General features: G+C 35.3%; 1 protein-coding gene across 8 annotated transcripts in view; it reads left to right on the top strand.

Moving 5' to 3' along the window:
- Positions 1-20,084, top strand: part of PTBP2 (polypyrimidine tract binding protein 2) — a 50,385-nt gene that overhangs the window by 22,480 nt on the left and 7,821 nt on the right. For 5 of the 8 annotated variants that reach the window (XM_026854101.1, XM_026854102.1, XM_026854103.1 and 2 more), the window contains 5 exons: positions 2,100-2,272; positions 2,722-2,865; positions 6,330-6,494; positions 6,571-6,681; positions 15,603-15,798. In XM_026854101.1, coding sequence (XP_026709902.1) covers positions 2,100-2,272; positions 2,722-2,865; positions 6,330-6,494; positions 6,571-6,681; positions 15,603-15,798 — 789 coding nt within the window. Of the gene's footprint in view, positions 1-2,099; positions 2,273-2,721; positions 2,866-5,374; positions 5,390-6,329; positions 6,495-6,570; positions 6,682-15,602; positions 15,799-20,084 lie in introns of all 8 variants that reach the window. The other 3 variants (XM_026854097.1, XM_026854098.1, XM_026854099.1) reach the window with 1 other exon arrangement.

Below are 20,084 nucleotides of genomic sequence, written 5' to 3' on the forward strand. Positions count from 1 at the left end.
GGGGGAGTTAAGGGCTGACCTGACTCTAAGGCATACTATTTTTAACTAAGAGAGTATCTTGAATTTTAAATTTAGCTAAATCCAAATCTAGATAGCTGAAGTGGAAGGTCAATTCCTTCAATTTAGATTGAAGAGTTTTAGCTGTTAGAAGAAGATAGGAGTGATGGAAACAGTTCTGCTGTATAGATTTATCCTTTTTCCATCAGTTCCTTTAATGGAAGTATGGAGAATGACATTATTTTTGGAAATGTAAAAAGTGTGTTCACAGGTTTGGTCAGAGACCCCCGAGTTTGCCAGTTTTCCTGATAGCATTGAAAAGGTAAATGTCATACCTGGTTTGATGTTTCAAATCCAGATCTGCAGTGTGGATGTTTCTTAACTTGTAAAAATAGGGGTCTGTTTCATTCTGTGTTTTTAATCTTGAATAAGTTGGTTTGGTTTAGGCAAACTGAGTTAGGAACTTGAATTCATGATTCTGATTTAGGTATACCCTTAGCAAAACTTCTCTGTGCTCAAGTCAGTCATAAATGAATGTATTACTGTTAGTATGGAATCACATTAGGTGTTAATGACTTTCTTGGCACAAATTCAGAATTAGATTCTGTAGTTACAGCTGAGTGATAATTGAGGACTTCTTCATTCTCTTTCCTCTGGAAATCACAGCTGTCAACTTTCTTACAAAGATGGTGCTTTTGGAGGATTTAACATATATATAAATACTTTTTATTGATCGTCCCCTGCCTCAATTTCTTGTTTCTACTTTTATAGTGAGTAAATAAAAGTAGTCTTGTGCATAATTTTTTTTTTTTTAAATCCTCTTTGGTATAAGCTCTCAACACATGAATTTGAACCCTAATAATTAGAAATATTTTTCCTCTAGTCACAATTTGTGTGCTTTTTTGAAATACAGATAGCTATTGAACTGATCTTCTAACATGAAATCAGAGGTTGAAAAGCCACACAGATCTGTACATTTTATAGCCAGAAGTAGAAGAAAAGGGAATCTTAACACTTGTTTCTATCATATCTAAATGCATTCTGATTTATAGCATTGATTAGTTCATTAATACGCATATATCTTATGACAGTGTTGTTCTTTTAGCTCTTGACTCTCTCATGTTTACTCCACTGATATATTTGTAGGCAGTAGTTGTATTACCATTTAACCACAGTAGATATTTCTTTTCTCACCTTCTTTCCAAAGCAAGACTTCTTCCATCCAATTGGCTTGCTGTTCATTGCATATGTTCAATAACTTGAACTGAAATTTTGCTGGAAGTCTGTTCAAGAATTCTAGACAATATTTCAAATAGTATCTTCCTGGTGCGTTGTACAATGATGTTCATGCTTCCCTTTTTCTGCTAGGAAAATAGTCTGGTGCTTTTTTTTTTTTTTTTTCCCCCTCCTTCCTCCTAGCCATGTTGGCTGCATCATATTTATTACTTGGTTTTTCCTTTTCTGTGGGTGAGCTTGTAGTTCATAATGGACATTTTTGGACTTGGTCCTTAAATTCTGAGGTTATGGATTTCATCAGACTCCTGTGATGTCAGTCCTCTGGGTCATCCCCTTTCTCCAGTGTGATACTTCTCAGCATTCATAATGCTTTCTCTCTTGCTTTGATACTTTTCTACTTTTTGTGTCTGGTTTCTTATTGCAAACAATCATTAAAACTTTCTTTTAGGAGCTCTGCTAGTTCACTACCATTTTTCTCCTTTCAAAAAAATTCTGGGTAACCTCTAATTGTTTTTTTTACATACTTTAGAGCTCTTATGCAAGCTTGTCTGAGTCATAATCATTACATGGTATTATATGAGATACTTCACTGAAAGTGAGATGAAAAGGATTTGCTGTGTTTTTTGTCTTGTTTAGAAAATGAGTTATCACAAAGGGCTATTGAGTTGGTCTTGAACAGTCCACCTTTCATGAAACTATGTAACATTTGTCTCTGCAGAATTTGTTCTGAAATGTTGAATTTTATTTAGATCAAACTAATAGATGGCTTACTTAAAAATTATCTCATAATTGTAATTAAAGGCATTTTTTTAATAGAGCACTAATATCAGTAAACTTTTTAAATAGAGTCTGAATATGTCTTTCAGCCAATGGTAATGACAACAAGAAATTCAAAGGTGATGATAAAATGGATGGGGCTCCTTCTCGTGTTCTTCATATCAGGAAATTGCCTGGGGAAGTGACAGAAACAGAAGTTATTGCTTTAGGTTTACCTTTTGGTAAGGTAACCAACATCCTGATGCTGAAAGGGAAAAATCAGGTAATTTGCTGCTTTTGATTTTTTTTTAGTATGCTTACTGTCCAATTTTAAAATATGCTGTTAAAATGCTATTGAAATAAGCCATGTAAAAAGTAAGTATTAAAAAAAATAAAAGCACCTTTATTCCTTTACTTTTTTTTATGAAGGTATACTGTCTTTTAGTAAATTGGGGGAGTGGGGGGAACAGGGAATGTTTGGCAGCTACATAAAGCAGAAAGTTATCTTTAAGATAAATATTTAGTCCTGCATCTTCACACATGAATTTTTGGAGGTCTAAGTAGCTTAGCAAATAAAATTGGTATGTAGAGAATGACATCTGCTGAAGACTGATATTTGTTAAAATGTGTCATCAAATCCTTTAAGTGTTTTGTGGTTTGTTTTTTTTAATATGCTGCTAATATGAAGATTATCTACTTTGTAAATAGTGAAAATTAACTGTTTCATTACAGGCATTTTTGGAACTTGCTACAGAAGAAGCAGCTATCACTATGGTTAATTACTACTCTGCTGTGACACCTCATCTTCGTAACCAACCTATCTATATCCAGTATTCCAATCATAAAGAACTAAAGACTGATAACACACTTAACCAGGTATATTTCCTGTTATGTTTTATTACAAATGCAGACAGTACAAAGTGAGGCATGGCATGTATTCTTGGCTTATGTGGCATATGTTTAAATCATTTGGTTTTGTCAGTATTTTAACTCTACTGCAGTCTTACCTATGATCATTCCATTTTGTGACATTGAATGGATTTGCTTTCTGTGTGATCTTTCCATTACGATGAATTTTCTTAATGTTTCATTAATGTAAAGAGATTCTGAAGTGTTATTTAACTGATTTTTTTTTTTTTCCACAAAATAAGTTTTCATCTTAGTTTAGAGACTGTAGGGTTAACAAAGTAACTTTCTTATTCTGACACCTGAGATTCTAATGCCAATTTGAATTTCCCTAGTGATAATGACTAATGCCAATGCCTACGTTTCAGTGCTTTGAATGATCATTCTGGTAGCACTGGTAATCTCAGTTTACGTGGTCTGCTGTTCCTGGAGAAGAATGCCTTAATGATCACTGTAGAGACAAATACACTTAATAATAAAAAAAATTGTTTTGCTCTTGCCTCTGCAGAACCTATTTCACAATTAATATAGATACGTCCAGTTTTAGTAGAACAGGAAAATTAGCAAAAGTAATGTGGTGATCATTTCATACAAATTATAGGGGGAGAAGTGAGACATCAGTTTGCCACAAGTCAGATGATTATTTTACTTCCTTACATTTTCTTTTTGATGTTACAAAAGGCAGTGTAAGTACCAAGTTATAGTTTCAGTTGCTTGTGTCCTGTCTTAAGTAACGTATGGAAATACTAGAATTATATCTGTTACCTTTTAAAAACCGTTTCAGGATGGTCTCTTGAAAGAAATCTTGCTTCAGATCAAGCTTTGTGTTGATTTTCCTGTTGCTCTTTCTAAACATTCTAGTTCCTTAGAATCTTTTGAGATCTGCTAAAGGTACTTCCTAAAATTTGCAATTCCCCCCCCCATCTCCAAAAATGTCAGTTATAAAGAAAAATAAATAATTTACTTTTGAAAAAAGAGAGTAGAGGATGAATTCTTCTGCACATACAGTGAATGGGCATACTCCCCTAAGCTTTCTCTTATATTGTCCTCTGGCTTCTGTGGTGATTCTGGTTTTGTACTTCACACATCCACCTTTTCGACATACAGAGTGTGCTGACTTTTCAGCAGCTTTTATGCCACCATGTGCATTCATACCCAAGTTTAACACAGTCCCAGTCTTTCAGGCCTCTCTTTCTTTAATGTAGAACAAAATAATTTAAATGGGTTCTTGGCAGTAAGTATTCTCTAACTAGTATGAGGAATTCTGTAAAACATGGGATGGTTAGATGGTTTTTTTTCCGTAAAGAAAAATAAAGGTGGTGTATGTATTGCCTGTAGTCTGCCTTTTTTTTTTTTTCTTTGATAATGACAATTTAAATTTTTAATCTGTATTGGAAAGATAGGGTAAAAAGTTGGTGAAAGGTGCAAGTATCTTAGTTATAAAGAAGATAGCAAAAAATGTATTTAACCAAGGGGTTCTTTAAACAGCCAGGCCTTTAGAAATAGTGAAAGTAGGAAAAGTTCCATTAAGCTATGCTATTCTGAATTTCTCAATAATAGTAGCTTCCAAGATTATTTTTAGTTATGTTCTCAGAATGAGTTGGCTCTGAATAAACATTCAAAAGGGGCCATTTAAGTTTTCATCTTGGTTTTATAATTCTATGAAAATCCTTTTCCTGTGAAACATCAAAACACTGAGAGGAGCATTTAAACTCAGATTTTAAACAAACATCTCTTACTTGTTTCAGTATCTAGACTCAGAAGAATTGAGAATAGAATGACCTCTGTAACTGTCATTCTCTTTAATCATCAGCCTGTCATAAATGTAAGGTTTAGTCTCCGCACAGACATTGCAGCATTTATAAATGTTATACTTTCTGAATGATGTAGCTGATCTTTGCAAAATTGAAATTAATTTTCAAAAATAAGAAAAAAGCTTTACATACTACTCATGTCTTCAAAAGTGGCTATTTATATATGAAACTAAATGTTATTTTGAACTTGCTCGACAAAATACTGTCATAATAATTTTACAGATTTTACCCTTATTTGCCAGTGTTAAGTCCTGTGTTCCTTCATGTTTTTGTGTTAACTTTAGTGGAATGGAATATGATGTATAAGCATAGATGGATAGTGCTAACGAGGGTCATATGATAAAATTGACTTCACAAGTTTTGGTTCTTCAAGTAATACAATCTAAACTTTTTCAGTCACTTTAGGGAGTGAGTTTTAATTGCTGTGTGCTTCTGTGCTTACAGAAGGAGTAGGAAGTAATTATGCAACTCAACCAAATATGTGGCCAGCTTGAAAGTTGTGTATTTCATACGTTAGAAAAAAAAAAACGTGTTGTTATCAAAAGATGTTTTTACAGAGTTACAGTAATTAATGTTAAATGTATAGGTAAATTTCGTTTTCCCAGCTAGTGTTCACCAGGTCTTTTTTTTTCCCCCCACATTCTTTACTCATTGATTCGTTTCAGTATGAGGAGTATCATGTAAGTTGTGAGACATGAAATTGTGTAGTAGCTCTAATACCTTTAAAATATGCAGTGTGCGTTAATATGATGATTATTATTTTTACCTGGCATGCTCACTTGTCTCTGTTCTGTATTGTTTTGCTTTGTAAGGCTACTGTAATGAAAGTATTAAATGGAACCCCTTTTTTCTGCACTTTTTCTCAGAAAAAGACATCTAATCTTTCTGATTCTGTTTTGGCAGTGAAAGTAGTTACATAGATGTGTGTTCTTGTGATGTCATCATGTGGTTACCTTTGAATTTCTAAAACCCTGCTTGTGTTTAAAGACCAAAAAAGTCCCCACACATGGAGAGGATTTTGTTCTTGTGAAGGAGGATGGATAACAGACACCAGTTTGTTTACACCCCTCTGTGGATACTACATTCTGACACTTGTCAGTCTTGTATATTATTTCATTGTGTTAACGCTAAGAAGCATAGAAGTGTTAGTTTAGCATTATCCTTCCTATCAGAGCCTTCTGCATAATTCAAATAGCAGTGAAATGTTAACTATAATATACTCTCTTGAAAAACAGGATAAATACTTCTGGTTTCTGTAGGCTTGGGTGTTTTTTGTTTTTTTTTTACTAAAGGAAAAGAAAAAAGTATGTAAAGAGTTTTGGAACCTACAAAATCCTCGAATTCTTTATCCTTACTAGTAGAACACTAAGCTTGCTACTAGGAAGATTGATAATGGTGCCTTTGAAGCTCCTCCTTACTGTGACATAAGGATTAATTGATGTGTTCATTTTTGTCTCCTCTCAGAGTCAGACTGCATTGCATTTAATGTTTTGTTATGTCTATAGTTCTGACTTTTAAATAAGTGGACTATTTTATGTTTCTAAAGTAAATTATATTAATACTGCTAATTAATTTCTAGCTATCTTGAAATATTAAACTTTTTTTTTTTTTTTTCCTAAGCGGGCCCAAGCTGTTCTTCAGGCAGTGACGGCTGTGCAGGCAACAAATGCTCCCATTAGTGGGACCACTGTTAGTGAGAGTGCTGTGACTCCAGCTCAGAGTCCGGTACTTAGAATAATTATTGACAATATGTACTATCCGGTAACCCTGGATGTTCTTCATCAGGTAGGCCAAATTTCATTTAACCTTGAGGTATGATTGAGAGGAGCTCATGTGTAAAACTTTACAATGTTTTTGGCAGATATTCTCTAAGTTTGGTGCTGTATTGAAGATAATCACATTCACAAAGAATAATCAGTTTCAAGCTTTACTGCAGTATGGTGATCCAGTAAACGCACAGCAAGCAAAACTAGTAAGTACAGCTCTTCTTTAAGGCTGGAGACCTTCCTGTACTCTAACCATTTGTAAAATGTTAATAATGTGTCATACTCCTCTGCCACTTGTTTGAATTTTTTGAGATTAAAAAATAACTGGGAGTTATTATATAATGTTGTTAAATTGTGTAAAATTAGTGTTTAAAGATACTATGTTTAAGGAGACTTCGTCTAAAGAATTGTATACATCTACAGTTATGAGCAAATATATTAATGACTGCACAGAGATTAAATAATACGCAAGACTGCAGTAGTGAAAATGTCAACCAGAAGTAAAAATGTAGGATGTAATGTTGATGCATAATTAATTCACTGTAAGCGGCAAATTCAGTAAGACCATTGGATTATTGTTAGTAGATGCTTTCTAAGCATCAAAACAAAAATGTGATTTGTCAATTTGATACAGGTTTGTAAAAGTACTTGTAGTATCTTAAGAAGAAAATCTAGACTTTGTTACAACCATAAATGTCCATAAGAGAGAGTGCAGTCTTAAGGGACCAGACTGTGAAGAAGCTTTGCAGCCAGTGACAGGTGTGAGCAGAATCCTACTTTTATTTTGTTGGAAACTCTCCTGTCCTGGGTAGGAGAGGCAAGAACAATTATCTGGTTTTATTCATTATAGCAGGAGAGAGCCTATGGATTAATTATGACAAAGATCAACAACATGTCATCAGACCAGATGTTTTGAATTAATTGACTGGGATATGTTCACATCTGTGGCAATAGGAAGGTGGAACCAAAGGGGAAGGCTAGATTTTCTTTTTTTAAAATTAGTTTTTTCAAGAGATAGATGGAATTAATTTATATTTTCAAACCTTCACATGCAGTCTGGGTTTCTGGAAGGCTGATTAAAATCGATGTGCTGGTTAAGTGTTGCTTGGCAGCACAGAAAGTGCTTGTTGGCCATAGATGACAGAACAGCTGAGCACTTCAGGAAAAAGTGAAAAGCTTGCACCTCAGACTAAGTTGGCAACAAATATCTCTTAGTAGAGGAAGGAAAAAATAGGTTTGGTTTTGTGTTGTAAAGAATTAGACCTTCATAAAGAGTGGAGGATGGTCATTTTTATTCCCGTCACTAAATTAAATACTAGGTATTGATTTAAAAAACTGTGAGATGGTCAAGACAGGAGATCACAAAAAATAAGAAACATGTTTTCAAAAAGTAGAGTGTTAAGTTTTCATGCTATTGAGAAAAATAAAGTTAGCCAGAGAAAAGATGATTTGCAACTTGATTTATGGTGATCTATTTTAATAGCCGCCTGAAAAGCAGTCTGGAAATACTTGTAGATTTGGAGTACAATTTCAGTTAGAGATATCTTTTTCAGAGATGAATAGTATCAAATATTAGATTGTGTCTCAGAGTAGAGGGAGATGCAGATAGGTCATTGTAACGTGTAAAAATTTGGTTGGATGGGATATGCCTTTCAGATTTTAAGTAGGTTTAAAATAGTAATACAGAAGCTAGATCTTTAACCTACAGTTGCTGCAGAAATTGACTATACTCATATATATTCATGTTTGAAATACTTCATAAACTATTGGATGCCAGTGTGTTTGCACAGTGTTTAATGCTACCTTTAAAGTGCATTGTTGAAGCAAAGTATGACATCAAGTGATAAATCTTTTGACTTCGTTTTTTGAGTCTTACATATGTTATCAGAAGATTTAATGGAAAGATGACGTCTGTGAAATGGACTGTAGTGATTTGAAAATTATCAGTGTAATTCTAGGAATATATTATAAAGAAGTGACAAAATAACAAAAAATGAGGTATGTAAAAGTATGAAAGGAACCTAATAATCTCTTGCTGTTGTTGACTTTTGACAAACTGATACTAGCTCGTGGAACTCTGGTTGTAATTAAAAAAAAAAAAAAAGCATGTATTTGATTCTCCAGTTGCATGTTTTGATAAGGGTAGCTGTTCACTAGTGGTAGCTCATGTGTGAATGACTTAACTTCATTGAATAACAGTGACATCTGCATGTACAGTAATTGTCAGAGTGATTTTGGAGCCCTCTTAGTGACAAACTGAAACAGTCTTAGGTTTATAATTCCATGTTTTAATCAGTATATACATAAATAGACAAAACGCTAAGAATAATACCAACTGCAAGTATTGAAGAATGCTAAATTTGAAGGAAGGTTTGATTTTTTGCCATTACCCTCGCCAGCTAAATAGAGTAAAATAAGTACAGTTCTTATGGTTGAGCTACTGTGGTAAAACATGCAGTGCCACCAAAACAAAAATACATAAGGGAAAGAAACAGTCAGATGATAGGGAAAAAACTCTCCAGTTTAAATACATCAGGAAGTACAGTGAAAGCAAGAAGATGTGGAGGCTACACTTAAGTTGCATGAGGTTCAAAATTAAAAGCATGGTAAAGGTAAAAGAATGAAGAAGTTTTCAATGTTTTCCGTCAGTTGTTAACTATAGAAGATAATGGGGAAATATAATTTTCCACTGGCACTCTTCACAGGAAATCAGAATGTGGCCTTAATAGAAATTGAAGACTTATTAAGGAAGTTAAAGAGCAATTTGAAAAGCTCAAGTGATGTAAGTACTGAGGAGAGATGCTATTCATTTGAAGGTTCTGAGAAAATAGTGACACTGACAAGAATGCACAATGTGAAGCCTCTAGCCCTATGGGACCACTTTTGCTATTTGAATGAGCAAGTAGTGAAAAATTGCATTACTGCTCCGCTTGCTTTGTGAGAAACTCATTTCCTGTAAAAGTAGATTATGGCTACACTGATTCATGTTCATCTCCACCCTCAGATTAGATCATTATAGTTCGTTATACCGGCAAGTAAAGGTAAAGATGACAAACTTGAGGTTCTGTGCAATGCAGCAGTCTGGCTGTGGGTTAGAGAAAGTACTGAGAATCTGCAACAGTAGAGCACATTGCACTGTGCTTCTCCTAATGAAACAGAAGGTGATATCCTGGAGATACCTGTATGCATGAGGAGATATTCTAAGCATCAAAAATAGCTCATTATCATAGTAAATGATCAGTGCCCTCAGCATAAGTTGCAAATTTAAATATTTGAATACTGGTAATCTGGTATACTATAGAAAGATTAGAGTGCCAGTTTTTCTGTCTGAACAGCTGACTAATCCCAAGTGTTGTATTTGTGTAAATACACCAGAAGTACTCCTGCCAAATCTTGGATATTGACAGTTATTATTGCCTCATCTGTAGAGGATTAACTGTAGTGCATCACAGTCATCTTGACCCAACATGGATTAAAAATATTACAAGTCTGATTGAGTGTTTCTGTTATAGTTGGCCAGTTGGTCCTTACTTGGCCCGTAGGTGATTCAGAGTACCTCTACAGAGATTCTTTAGAGGTTTGACTCTACATTCCAGATGTTGTCTTTTGAGTTGTTTTGAGTGACAGCTTCAGGGTGGCTCTGCACTAGTAGCAGTCTGCAAAAGGGGCTGTAAAGGGGCTATATTGCCCTAAAATCTGTAATGGGAACTTCAGGTACTTGTTGCTATAATGGAAAACAAGGAGATCTCCAGATAAAATAGCTTCAGGGCAATTACCCATAATTACTGCATTGAGGACTTTCAGGCCTCTTTAATCCTGAAGATCACAATTTGTGCTCAGAAATGGTAAGTAGTGTTCATGTAGACAGAAGAATGCTGACTTGTGTCCATTGTATCAGAAAGCTCAGGAAGTGCAGCAACAGGGTTTGTGTCCTGGATTTTCCAATTTTGTAGAAAAGAGTAAGGTATGCAACTTTTCCTTCAGTCAAGGAGCTGCATGTAATAAAATAAGATCTTCGTTTTGGAAAATGGAATGTGTTTTACATATACTTTTTAGCCACAGAAACTTCTTGTATCCAAGACATTTGACTCAAATAGAAATTTATTTAATTCAAATCCATATCTGTAGGATGCACTTGGGACAAATCTCTCCCAAGAGGTGTTTACCATTTGAGCTGGAGTATATTTTGTAAGGATTACTTGATTTTTGTAATTCCTTAAACTGTTAAGCCCTTCTAAAGATCTTGTTTGTAGTTTCTCTTGATTTATGTGCTTTGGAAATAGAGTAGGGATGAAATTTCTCTCTTTTTTTTTTTTCTTTTCTTTGAGATTGGAGAGTAGACAGCAGTTTTGTTGTGTTGTTCCTCTCTGCCACTTTTTCTCACCACTCTAACTTGATTTTTCTTTATTGGACCTTGGTAAATGCTTTCAAGCTGTCCTCATCCTGCAAGAGATCTATTTCCTGTCTTGGATCATCATCTTAAGTGCCTACAGTGCTTGACAAAGAGAGGGGCATATACACTATTTGTTCTGGCTTAAAGCCATGTGTCTCCAAAAATATCTGCTATGTATATCTCTGGGCTCTTTTTCTGAACTGGAAAATGAGAGTAGCAAAATGTCAAATAATTTTCTGCATCCCAAACTGTTTTCTTGTCTGCCTTCTAGGTATTGTATGTGAATTAGCTAAAGAATATTTTAAGTGGCATATCTCTTCCTGATTTTTATAGGGTTACCTTGACTGTCCTCTGTAGGGGGGGTTCATTCCACAGATTCATGGTCTATATAGGCCTTAGGAGAAGTTCATTAAAGCATAGTACGTATGAATATAGCACTTTTCAAGGGACTTTTCTTTTACAAGGATGTTCAGGTATCTTGAACCCTGAAAGTAAGAAGAACATTGCATCAGAAAGCCCTTCATTCAGGTGAGGAAAGCCTGAGAGAAGAAAAGATTGTGGGAATGTTCTTCCTTGGCTTTGGAGTCTGCCAGTAGATCTGACTCTTCTGCATGAAGCTGCATCAGAGAGATGCATTGGTCACTCAGGATATTACAACATTTTGTAACTTTGTAGAGTACTTTTGCCATCTGAGGTTGCCTTTGCTGCTGTTACCACTTCTCTCAACATCCACAATCACATTGGGAAATGAGAGCTCATAGTGTCATAAATCCATGTTTACTACACAGAAATTCTTACTGTTCTTTTGCAGAAAAGCTTGGGTATTGTTGATTACATCAGCAGCAGGATAAAGTACTGTTTATTGAACTTTTTTTTGTCCCCTTTTTCTGTTTTTTTTTTGTTTGGTGGTTGTTGGGTTTTTTCTCATTGGAACAGTCTCTTGTTTCACCTCTTAATCTGTGGCATCTTTTCCCAGTCAGCCGTTTTCATCTCCTCATCCTCCTGGCTGCTGTGAACAAAAAGAGAGGGTGGTTTGACATTATTTTTAAGAAATGGGGAGAGTATTGTGTTTTGTGGTGCAGACCTCCATTTCATTGATATTCCCTGTATGGTCATTTTTACTGTCTGTGATAGTCATAGCTCTCTGTTCTGGATCCTTATGATTTCTGCTGTTTTCTGTGGTGTTAGTCCTTGCTTGCTTATTCATGCCTTCAGTGAAAAATGCTGCCTTGAGACACGAGCAGATTTTTGATTCTTGGTGAATATAACCCCAGTTGTTAACACCCTTTCTAAATATTTTGAATGTTCTACTGTAGTAGTCTAGAAATACTACTTTCTTTCCACCCACCTCCACTATTTTGGAACTTTCACTAGTATTGAGAATTGTGATTTTCATTATTTCTGGTTCAGTCCCTTTCTTAACTGCTGTAGCTGATTTAGAACCATGCAGCATACTTAGTGATTAGGAGTTACTGTTCTTTTTAGGGTGTGTGTGTGTGTGTGTGTGTGTGTGTTTGTTTTGTTGGCAATGTTTTTTTTCCCCTCCCAAAACCAATCTAAGTGGCCATAGAGAAACCTGTACCCATGATAAGTATTTGCACTGTGGTGTTGAGGTCATGCACAGGAGTACACTCGAGTTGAGGTCACTGTGTCAGTTTAGGCATGTACCTCTCTCCTTGAGTTATGTGTCAGTCTACAGGGATTTTTGTTTGTTCTTTACCACAGTTTTCTATTGGTCTTCTGCATGTTCTTACTAGCTGTCTTTGTGTGCTCCTAAATACCACAGTGTGTTTTTCCAGGAATCTGTCTGCTGACAGGCTCTTGGCAGGAGGTGAGCCACTCATCAGTATAATTTTCCCCTCTGGCGAAGTCCAAGAGGATGGTACTTTTCAGTAAGGAGGTGGAGGGAGGAAAGGCAGAGGCCTGGAACCGATTCGGTATCATTACACTCTTAGTATTGCATGATGAGGTAAGTTTTGCTGCTTCCATTGGTGAGGCTTAAGTAATAGTTTCACTGGCCCAGGCAAGATAAATAGCACTACTCCCATTTTGTAGAAGGGTCCCATGTTACTTGATCATCTTGGTTTGGAATGTGTGTGGTTTGGTATTGTCACACGTGAATGTATGTATAGATAAATGCTTAAAGCAAGAGAAGTTTATTAGCGGTAACTAGAGTTCTTTGAGATGATGTCTGTATGTGCATTCACTAATGGTTTAGCTGCTGTCTTCTCATTTTTTTCAGGATGACTGTTTGAGAGGAACAGGGTTTGAGGGTTTGTTGCACGTTCTTTTATCGCCATATGGGAAGGAGCTCAGGACACGTGCGTTTACAGTTGTGACTTTACATGTGAACAATTAACCTTGAAAAAACCCTAGTTGCTGGTAATCTTTCTTGCATTGTTGTTGGAGGTGTATGATGTTGCTGGTAGAGGTGGGTGGGGTAAGGCATTTTTTGTGTTTTTTTTCTGTTGTGAGGAGGCTTTCCCAGAGCCTAAAGTACTCATTAAAAAGTGCATCTCCTTCCTTTCCAGTTCTGGATGTTCTTTCAGACTGAGTTTCAACTACAAGGGATTTCTCTTGTGCAGTAATCTTTTGTATGTAATTTTGGTCACTTTGAATTTGCCAAAAAGAGGAATTTTTGCTGTTTCACTATAAGTTTTAGTCACTTATGGGGCTCCATTTAAACACTGACTGCTCTGGAAAGTACAAGCACAGGTATAGTTTTGGTTTGCTACTTTTTAAGACTAAAAGATTTAATCAACAGCTCTCAGCCAGCTGTAAATCAGTGTGTCTGCAGACTCCACACAGAGATCTAATATGAATCTTGATTGCGTTTAAAGACTTAGCACTTTGTGACTTGGACAAGCTAAAGGATATTGCCTTTTGGTCTCATTCATACCTTGTTTTCTTCATTATATGAGTGGGTATTTCCTTGAGGGCAATGGCATTGTCTTTGACAGTAAGTAAGCTCTGGCTGTGTAGACTATACCTACCTTTAATCCATTTCTTAGTGGATTTTGGAAGGTTAAGAAGTCTTCTAAGAGGTGACTGATTCTCATTGTTTACTTTTTAACATGTAATGTTCAAGTGAGATTATTTTCCCAAATACCAGCATTAGGAGTCTTAGATTCTGCTTTGCCACTGTGTATAGCAAATCCTGTATTCCATAATGGGGACACACACCAGCCCAGTAACAAAGAATTAATCCTCAGGTTGTATTCTGTGAATTGGGACAGTAGTAGTTTTGCTTTGCCAGTATTGTAAGAAGCATTGTTTAAGCAGAGTTTCAAGCACGGGAGTTTCTCTTTAATTGTTGAATATGTCTAGATGTGAGGTTTTTATACTTTTTAAAAAATATATTTTGTTTTCACTTTAGAAGTTCTAAGAATACTGACTTATTTTTGTAGATATATTGGCTGCTAATGGTGGTAATTCTTTTAAGTGATTTCATAAGCCCTGGAGATGTCAGCTGTGAATACATTTTGTAGGAAGGGACAGCCTTGCTGACCCAGACCTAGTAGAGGGATGTCTGCAGGATGTTCAGTTTCCAGATGCATCACTCTATGAAAACAGTTATGTTGCTTCCATACCAAGCAGGCACGCTAGGTTTGTGCAGTGCTTGCCTCAAAATAGTAAGTCCTGCCAGAATTTGAACGTGTTAAAAAGTGCATTGCAGATGTAACCAAGCTACCTGTGCAAGAGCTAGCTCAAGTCCGGAAGGGGTACATTGCAGTCTAGCATTCATCAAGAGAAACAAAAGATCTGATTATTGTATTTGACAGTGTGGGGTTTTTTTCCGCCATGTGTGTAGTAGTTTTAGATTTAACATTATGACTTGATTGAATGGGTTAATTTTTAAGATGAGCTGTATCTTCACTTCCTAGCATTTCTTAAGAGTATAAACCAACTCAGTTACTAAAGTTTTCATCTTTTTAAATCTCTCATATTTAGCTGTTAGCTTTTCAAGTGAAAGGAGGGTATGCCCCAAATGTAAACAGAGTAAGATCCAAGTTTATCAATTTGCCTGATACATAATGAAGATGGACTAAACATGTATAATTAGCCCTTTTTAGAGAGTGTTTTCATAGAGTTCTAAGTGGTGGTATGTGAAGAGTTCATGTGAAATTTCACTACTAATAGGCATCCTTTCAGAAGTACCAATTAATAGTAAAAATAGAATTTTTTTTAAAGAAGTGTTAGTAACATTAGGTTAGCAGATAAAGTTGCTTTTCTTTCAATTTTGGCACTAACTACCTTTAAGGGGGGAAGAAAAACATGCTGGAACGATGTAAATATTCTGCTTTAACTGATAGCTGTCTACCACGTTATTTAAGTCTAGATTTTTTTTTTTTTTCTTCCTCAGGTCAACTGTCTGCATACAAGAGTATTTGTGTGATTTTTTTTTTTTTTCCTTTAGAAATTTATTTGGCATTAGGTCTGAATTAAAGCTGTACCATGGAATAAAAGTTAATTATGTTTAACAGACTAACTTTCAAGTTTCCATTAAAATGTCTGTTGCACTTAGGTGCATAAACAGTGTCTAGGTAAGAGAAGTAAACGTCAACCTTCCTGGAATCATGTTAAGAGAGGTTAATGCGTTTTAATCTTAATTGCTTTTAAGCTAGTCTAAGAAGGATAAATACCTATACACTGACCTTGTTTAAAAAAAAAAAAAAAGTTGTGCAACCAACCTGTATTGTGTATTTTTTTAAATAAATTGACTCCCTTTTCCAGGCCTTAGATGGTCAAAATATTTATAATGCTTGCTGTACCCTACGGATTGATTTTTCCAAATTGGTGAATTTGAATGTCAAGTACAACAACGATAAAAGCAGGGACTACACTCGTCCTGATCTTCCATCTGGTGATGGACAGCCAGCGCTGGACCCAGCTATTGCTGCAGCATTTGCCAAGGAGACCTCTCTTCTAGGTATGATTCTTTTGTATTGCAAAGTCACTTTAGGTGAAGATGTTTGTTACTTCTTCTAACAATTAAAGATCTTATATTGTGATAGTGTCCAGAGGCCCATTCAGGTTCAGTCTACATTGTGATCTGAATTGTAGTAATACAATTTGGAAATCTTTCATAAATGAATGAGAGAATGCATGACAAAATGAGAAATGCACAAACTATAAGGAAAAGTTAAGTTAGGACTACTGTTATTCCCAAATGTGTCCTCTGCTTTTATATGTTCCTGTCAGCTGCTCATGCACACCTTGCACATCCTTGCACCCAAGTTTGTAAGAGAGATTTCATGTGATTTTTGTTTCATTCATGCTAATGCTTATTTGTAATATCAGATTATGAAAATAACACTTTGTTAGTTTCCTTCAATGAGAAAAGATTATGCTCTTTGCTTAAAAAAAAAAGTCTGTAGTTTCTGTAAATAAAAGGAAAAAATATGTAGTTGCAGTTCTAGTGCTATGGGTACATGAGTTCTAATATTCTGTCAGCTTTTGAATTAATCAGAAGTAGGTAAAATGCTCTGAGAAAGATACAGATAAATATATCTTCTTACTATTAGCAAAGTAATTAATGCATGCTTTGAGAGAAATTTGTAATTTTTTGATTTATTACAATTCATTGCATAATTTTCTCTCCTGCTTCTGTCAAGTTGCTGTTCTTTGAGAACACCTTTCACTCTTCAAAATTTAATAGTACTCAGACATAATCTCATGATTTATAAAACCTGATTTAGTATGTTGTGATCATTGTTCTTTCCACTTAGTCCTTTTTTTTTATCATTTCCCATTTTTCTTCTAAAGAAAACTTAAGAACAACATAGATTTCATGCCTTTTTTTTTTGTACAGGATGGGCCAACTTGAAGTAAGTCAGAGTTAATGTAGTAAAGAGGGACCTCTGCTCTCTGTGTATTGCAGAAGTTAGAAGGCACTTGGTGAATGATGTGAGCCCAGGAAAAGGGTTAATGTTGTAGTTAAGGCTGCTGAACGCTATGCTGTATCTGCCCATTTCCAAAATCAGATTACTTGAAGGATGCATTTCATAACTACTTGGAAATTCCACGCACACCCACCTCCCACAGATTTTGGAGTGCTTGACTTCATATCCTTCAGTATGACTTGCAAAATGGTGTATTACTTGTAGCTACAGCAAAAGTTTTGGAAAATAAAAAATACCATAAGAATCTAAACTCTCTGAATAACCTGTAGCTAAAGTTTATTTTCTGTTGTTCCTCTTCTGACTTCCCATTGTTGAAAAATTTCATGGATTGATAGGGAATATGGATGAGTGTTTGTGGAGAAGTTTGATACCATAGAGTTGAGCGCTGTAGAAATGCTCTTGAGCAGTTAGTAATTCTTTTGTGGATACGTAATGACTAGAACACAGACATGGGGCTACAATATGAGTAGTAAGGAAACAAAAGCAAAGTAAAGTTGCTTATTAATATGAGACCCATCATATTAGCTGTTGTAAGGCAGGGATTTAGGAAAGGAGAGAGTTAAAGATTGATGATTTATAAGACGATGCCAGCGTTACTTAGTAACTCTGATTCTGACATTTTCCTGAATCCTGAGAAGTTGTTTTTCAGTCTCAGGCTTACTAATGTATTTCTTTGTATATAATGCTTATAGTATGCATCAAATTAACAGGTTTAGTTTGCTTGGCACAGTGGAATCACACACAGAGGATGCATGGATCATTGCATCACTCTGGATATGTTTAATAATTGGGGTTACTAGTTAGTTATCCAAATTACTTTAGCTTTAGTGGCCTTTATGTTATAGTGGTTTAGGTTTTAAAGTCACTTAGATGCTTTTATAATTTTTGTCTGCAAATCTATGTAAGTTTTCTAACCTTTTGATTTTCATGACACACTTTTGTGTATATTAAACATTTTTGCTAGTAAAATTATGTAGATGACATCATATTAGCTAATTAAATATTTTAGTTCTCACTCTCTATATGGACCTCTTTGAATGCAGTTTTTCCAAGGAGAGGAAAATAAAAGATACACAACATGAGTAACTTTTGTTGCAGCTGTGAAACATTTTCAGAGCATCAGTGAAGTCAGTCATGTTTAGTTTGGAGTAGTGGAGATTATTTATCGTGGCTGTTTTTTTCCTCTGAAAAAGCATTCATTGTTTTGAAAGAGACTTAAGGGAGATGGATATATTTTCTAACTATACCCATGACCAGTTGAGTGAGCTTGGTATATTGTAACTGCATCATCTGTCAAGTGGGGATGATGATGCAGTGATTTTGTTGTTGTTGGGTTTGGGGTTTTTTTTCTTAAGTTGCCTTTGTTTTTTACAGAATTTGAGCTCTGCAGCTGCAAATCCTTACAAAAAGGCTTCATAGTACTGTTGGTGCCTTAGCCATTTGGATAGTTCTCAAAATGGGAATGGTGCTTGTTGGAATATGGAGGAACAGGGTTCTCTTTCTGGGCTGCTTACTGTGCAAAAAGGCACAAAATATAAGTGACATAAAAATTAAGGACAAAGGATAGAAAAAACTCAAGCCTAAGTGGACACTTGTACATGCATTTATAGCTGCATATTTATTTAGAGACTCAAAAGGAGAAGGCTGAGAACAATTAAAAGTTCAAAGAGTTATAAGATGGAATTGGCAAACTGTGTGAAATACAGCAGAATGATAACAGCGACCTTCTATCTTAATATTTGGTTTCTTTTTATTTGCTTTAGAATTTTGATTTCTGTAATATTGATAAAGATACCTTGAGAATGTACTCAGAGTGTCTACCATGCCCTGTTCACAGATGATTCCCAAAGGGCATGTTTCTCCATGAAAGAGTCGAGCTCCATTTTGAGCTTAATATGGGGTGCTCTTCAGGTTTTTTTGCATGCTCAAAAAGAATACCATGAGTTGAACCTGTGGCATTCTTGTTAAAATTCTTGCTGTAGCTCTTCTTTTATATGTATGTAATGAGATCACTAACAGAAAATGTTGTAAGGTCTCAGTTCTGACTTTTGCCTGCATTATGCTATTATATGCTGAATAGTTGTACAATTTGGGTCCCTTTTTGTTGTTGGCTTTTTAACAGTGTACTGTAATTCATATGCCAGAAGCAAGGCTTAGGTTTAACATAATTTTGTGAGTTGAGTTCTAGTGACAAAGTGGGAGTCTTGTTAGTCTTGATGTTTAAATCTGCATTAATACTAAACCATTACATATCTCAATTCCATGCTGAATGGAATTAACCCTCCTCTTCAGTAAATGTAACTTTACGATGTAGTATAGTAACACTTGCAGCTTTATCAGCTGTTATGCGGAGATTTTAAAAGAGCCTGCTCTCTCCCCTGAACCCATTCAGGCTAAGTATAAGAAGCAGACCAATAACAAATACAAAAAGATGGTAGTTACTTGACATAAAGCCACAAAAAGGGTTCATAAAAGGATAAGGACTATATTCAGTTCTCAGTTGCAGTTATGCATACCTGCATTAAGATGACTGCTCCTACTGCCTGTGGTTTTCACACATAAGTTCATCATATATTTTTAGTACTGCTTTAATTTTCCTCTTTAAAAATGGCATTACTAATTAGCATTTCAGAAGTCATGCAAAAAGATACACTGAGAGGGAGAATAAATAATGTGACATCCTGCATTTAAACGCCATTGAGGAAAATTACTTCAAAGACTAGAAAAAAGGTGTGTAATTGTATATTTTCATTAATATCTGTAAGAAGCAAAAACCTGTTACCTACAGTTGTTGGAAGTTAAAATAAAGCTAGTGACAAAGCTTTCTAATACCAGTTGATCATGTTGACAAAGTAGCTTACATTTCTAAATAGGTTCAGATAAGTCCTCAAATCTTAAACAGTGTGTTGCATGGTAACTAACAATCATAATACAAGTTCTTATTTTTATTAAAAAATTTTGACTTGTTTAAACCAGAATGGCAAATCAAGAGTGCAGTGGAGACCTGCAGAACAAGAATTGTTTTCTTTGGGTTTGTAATTTGTCTGACCTTTCCAGGAAATGAGGTCTCTGTGTGCTGTGTAATCGGTTAGAAACGTATCAAATAGATGATCCTAGCCCGCATGCATCATTACTCATTTGTCTACTGCATCCTCAGCTGTGATGAAATAAGGTGTCAGAAATCTTTGAGACTGTAAATTGGACATCTTTTCAATGAGTCTTGTTATCTTTTGAAAGAGGGAGAAAATCACTAATGGACAGAATGAGCTGGCTTCAAATGAATTATCAGAGGCAGATGATTGATTTTTTTTTT

Source organism: Athene cunicularia, assembly GCF_003259725.1.
Source record: "Athene cunicularia isolate RWA chromosome 8 unlocalized genomic scaffold, athCun1 chr8_part1, whole genome shotgun sequence".
NCBI lineage: Eukaryota > Metazoa > Chordata > Aves > Strigiformes > Strigidae > Athene > Athene cunicularia.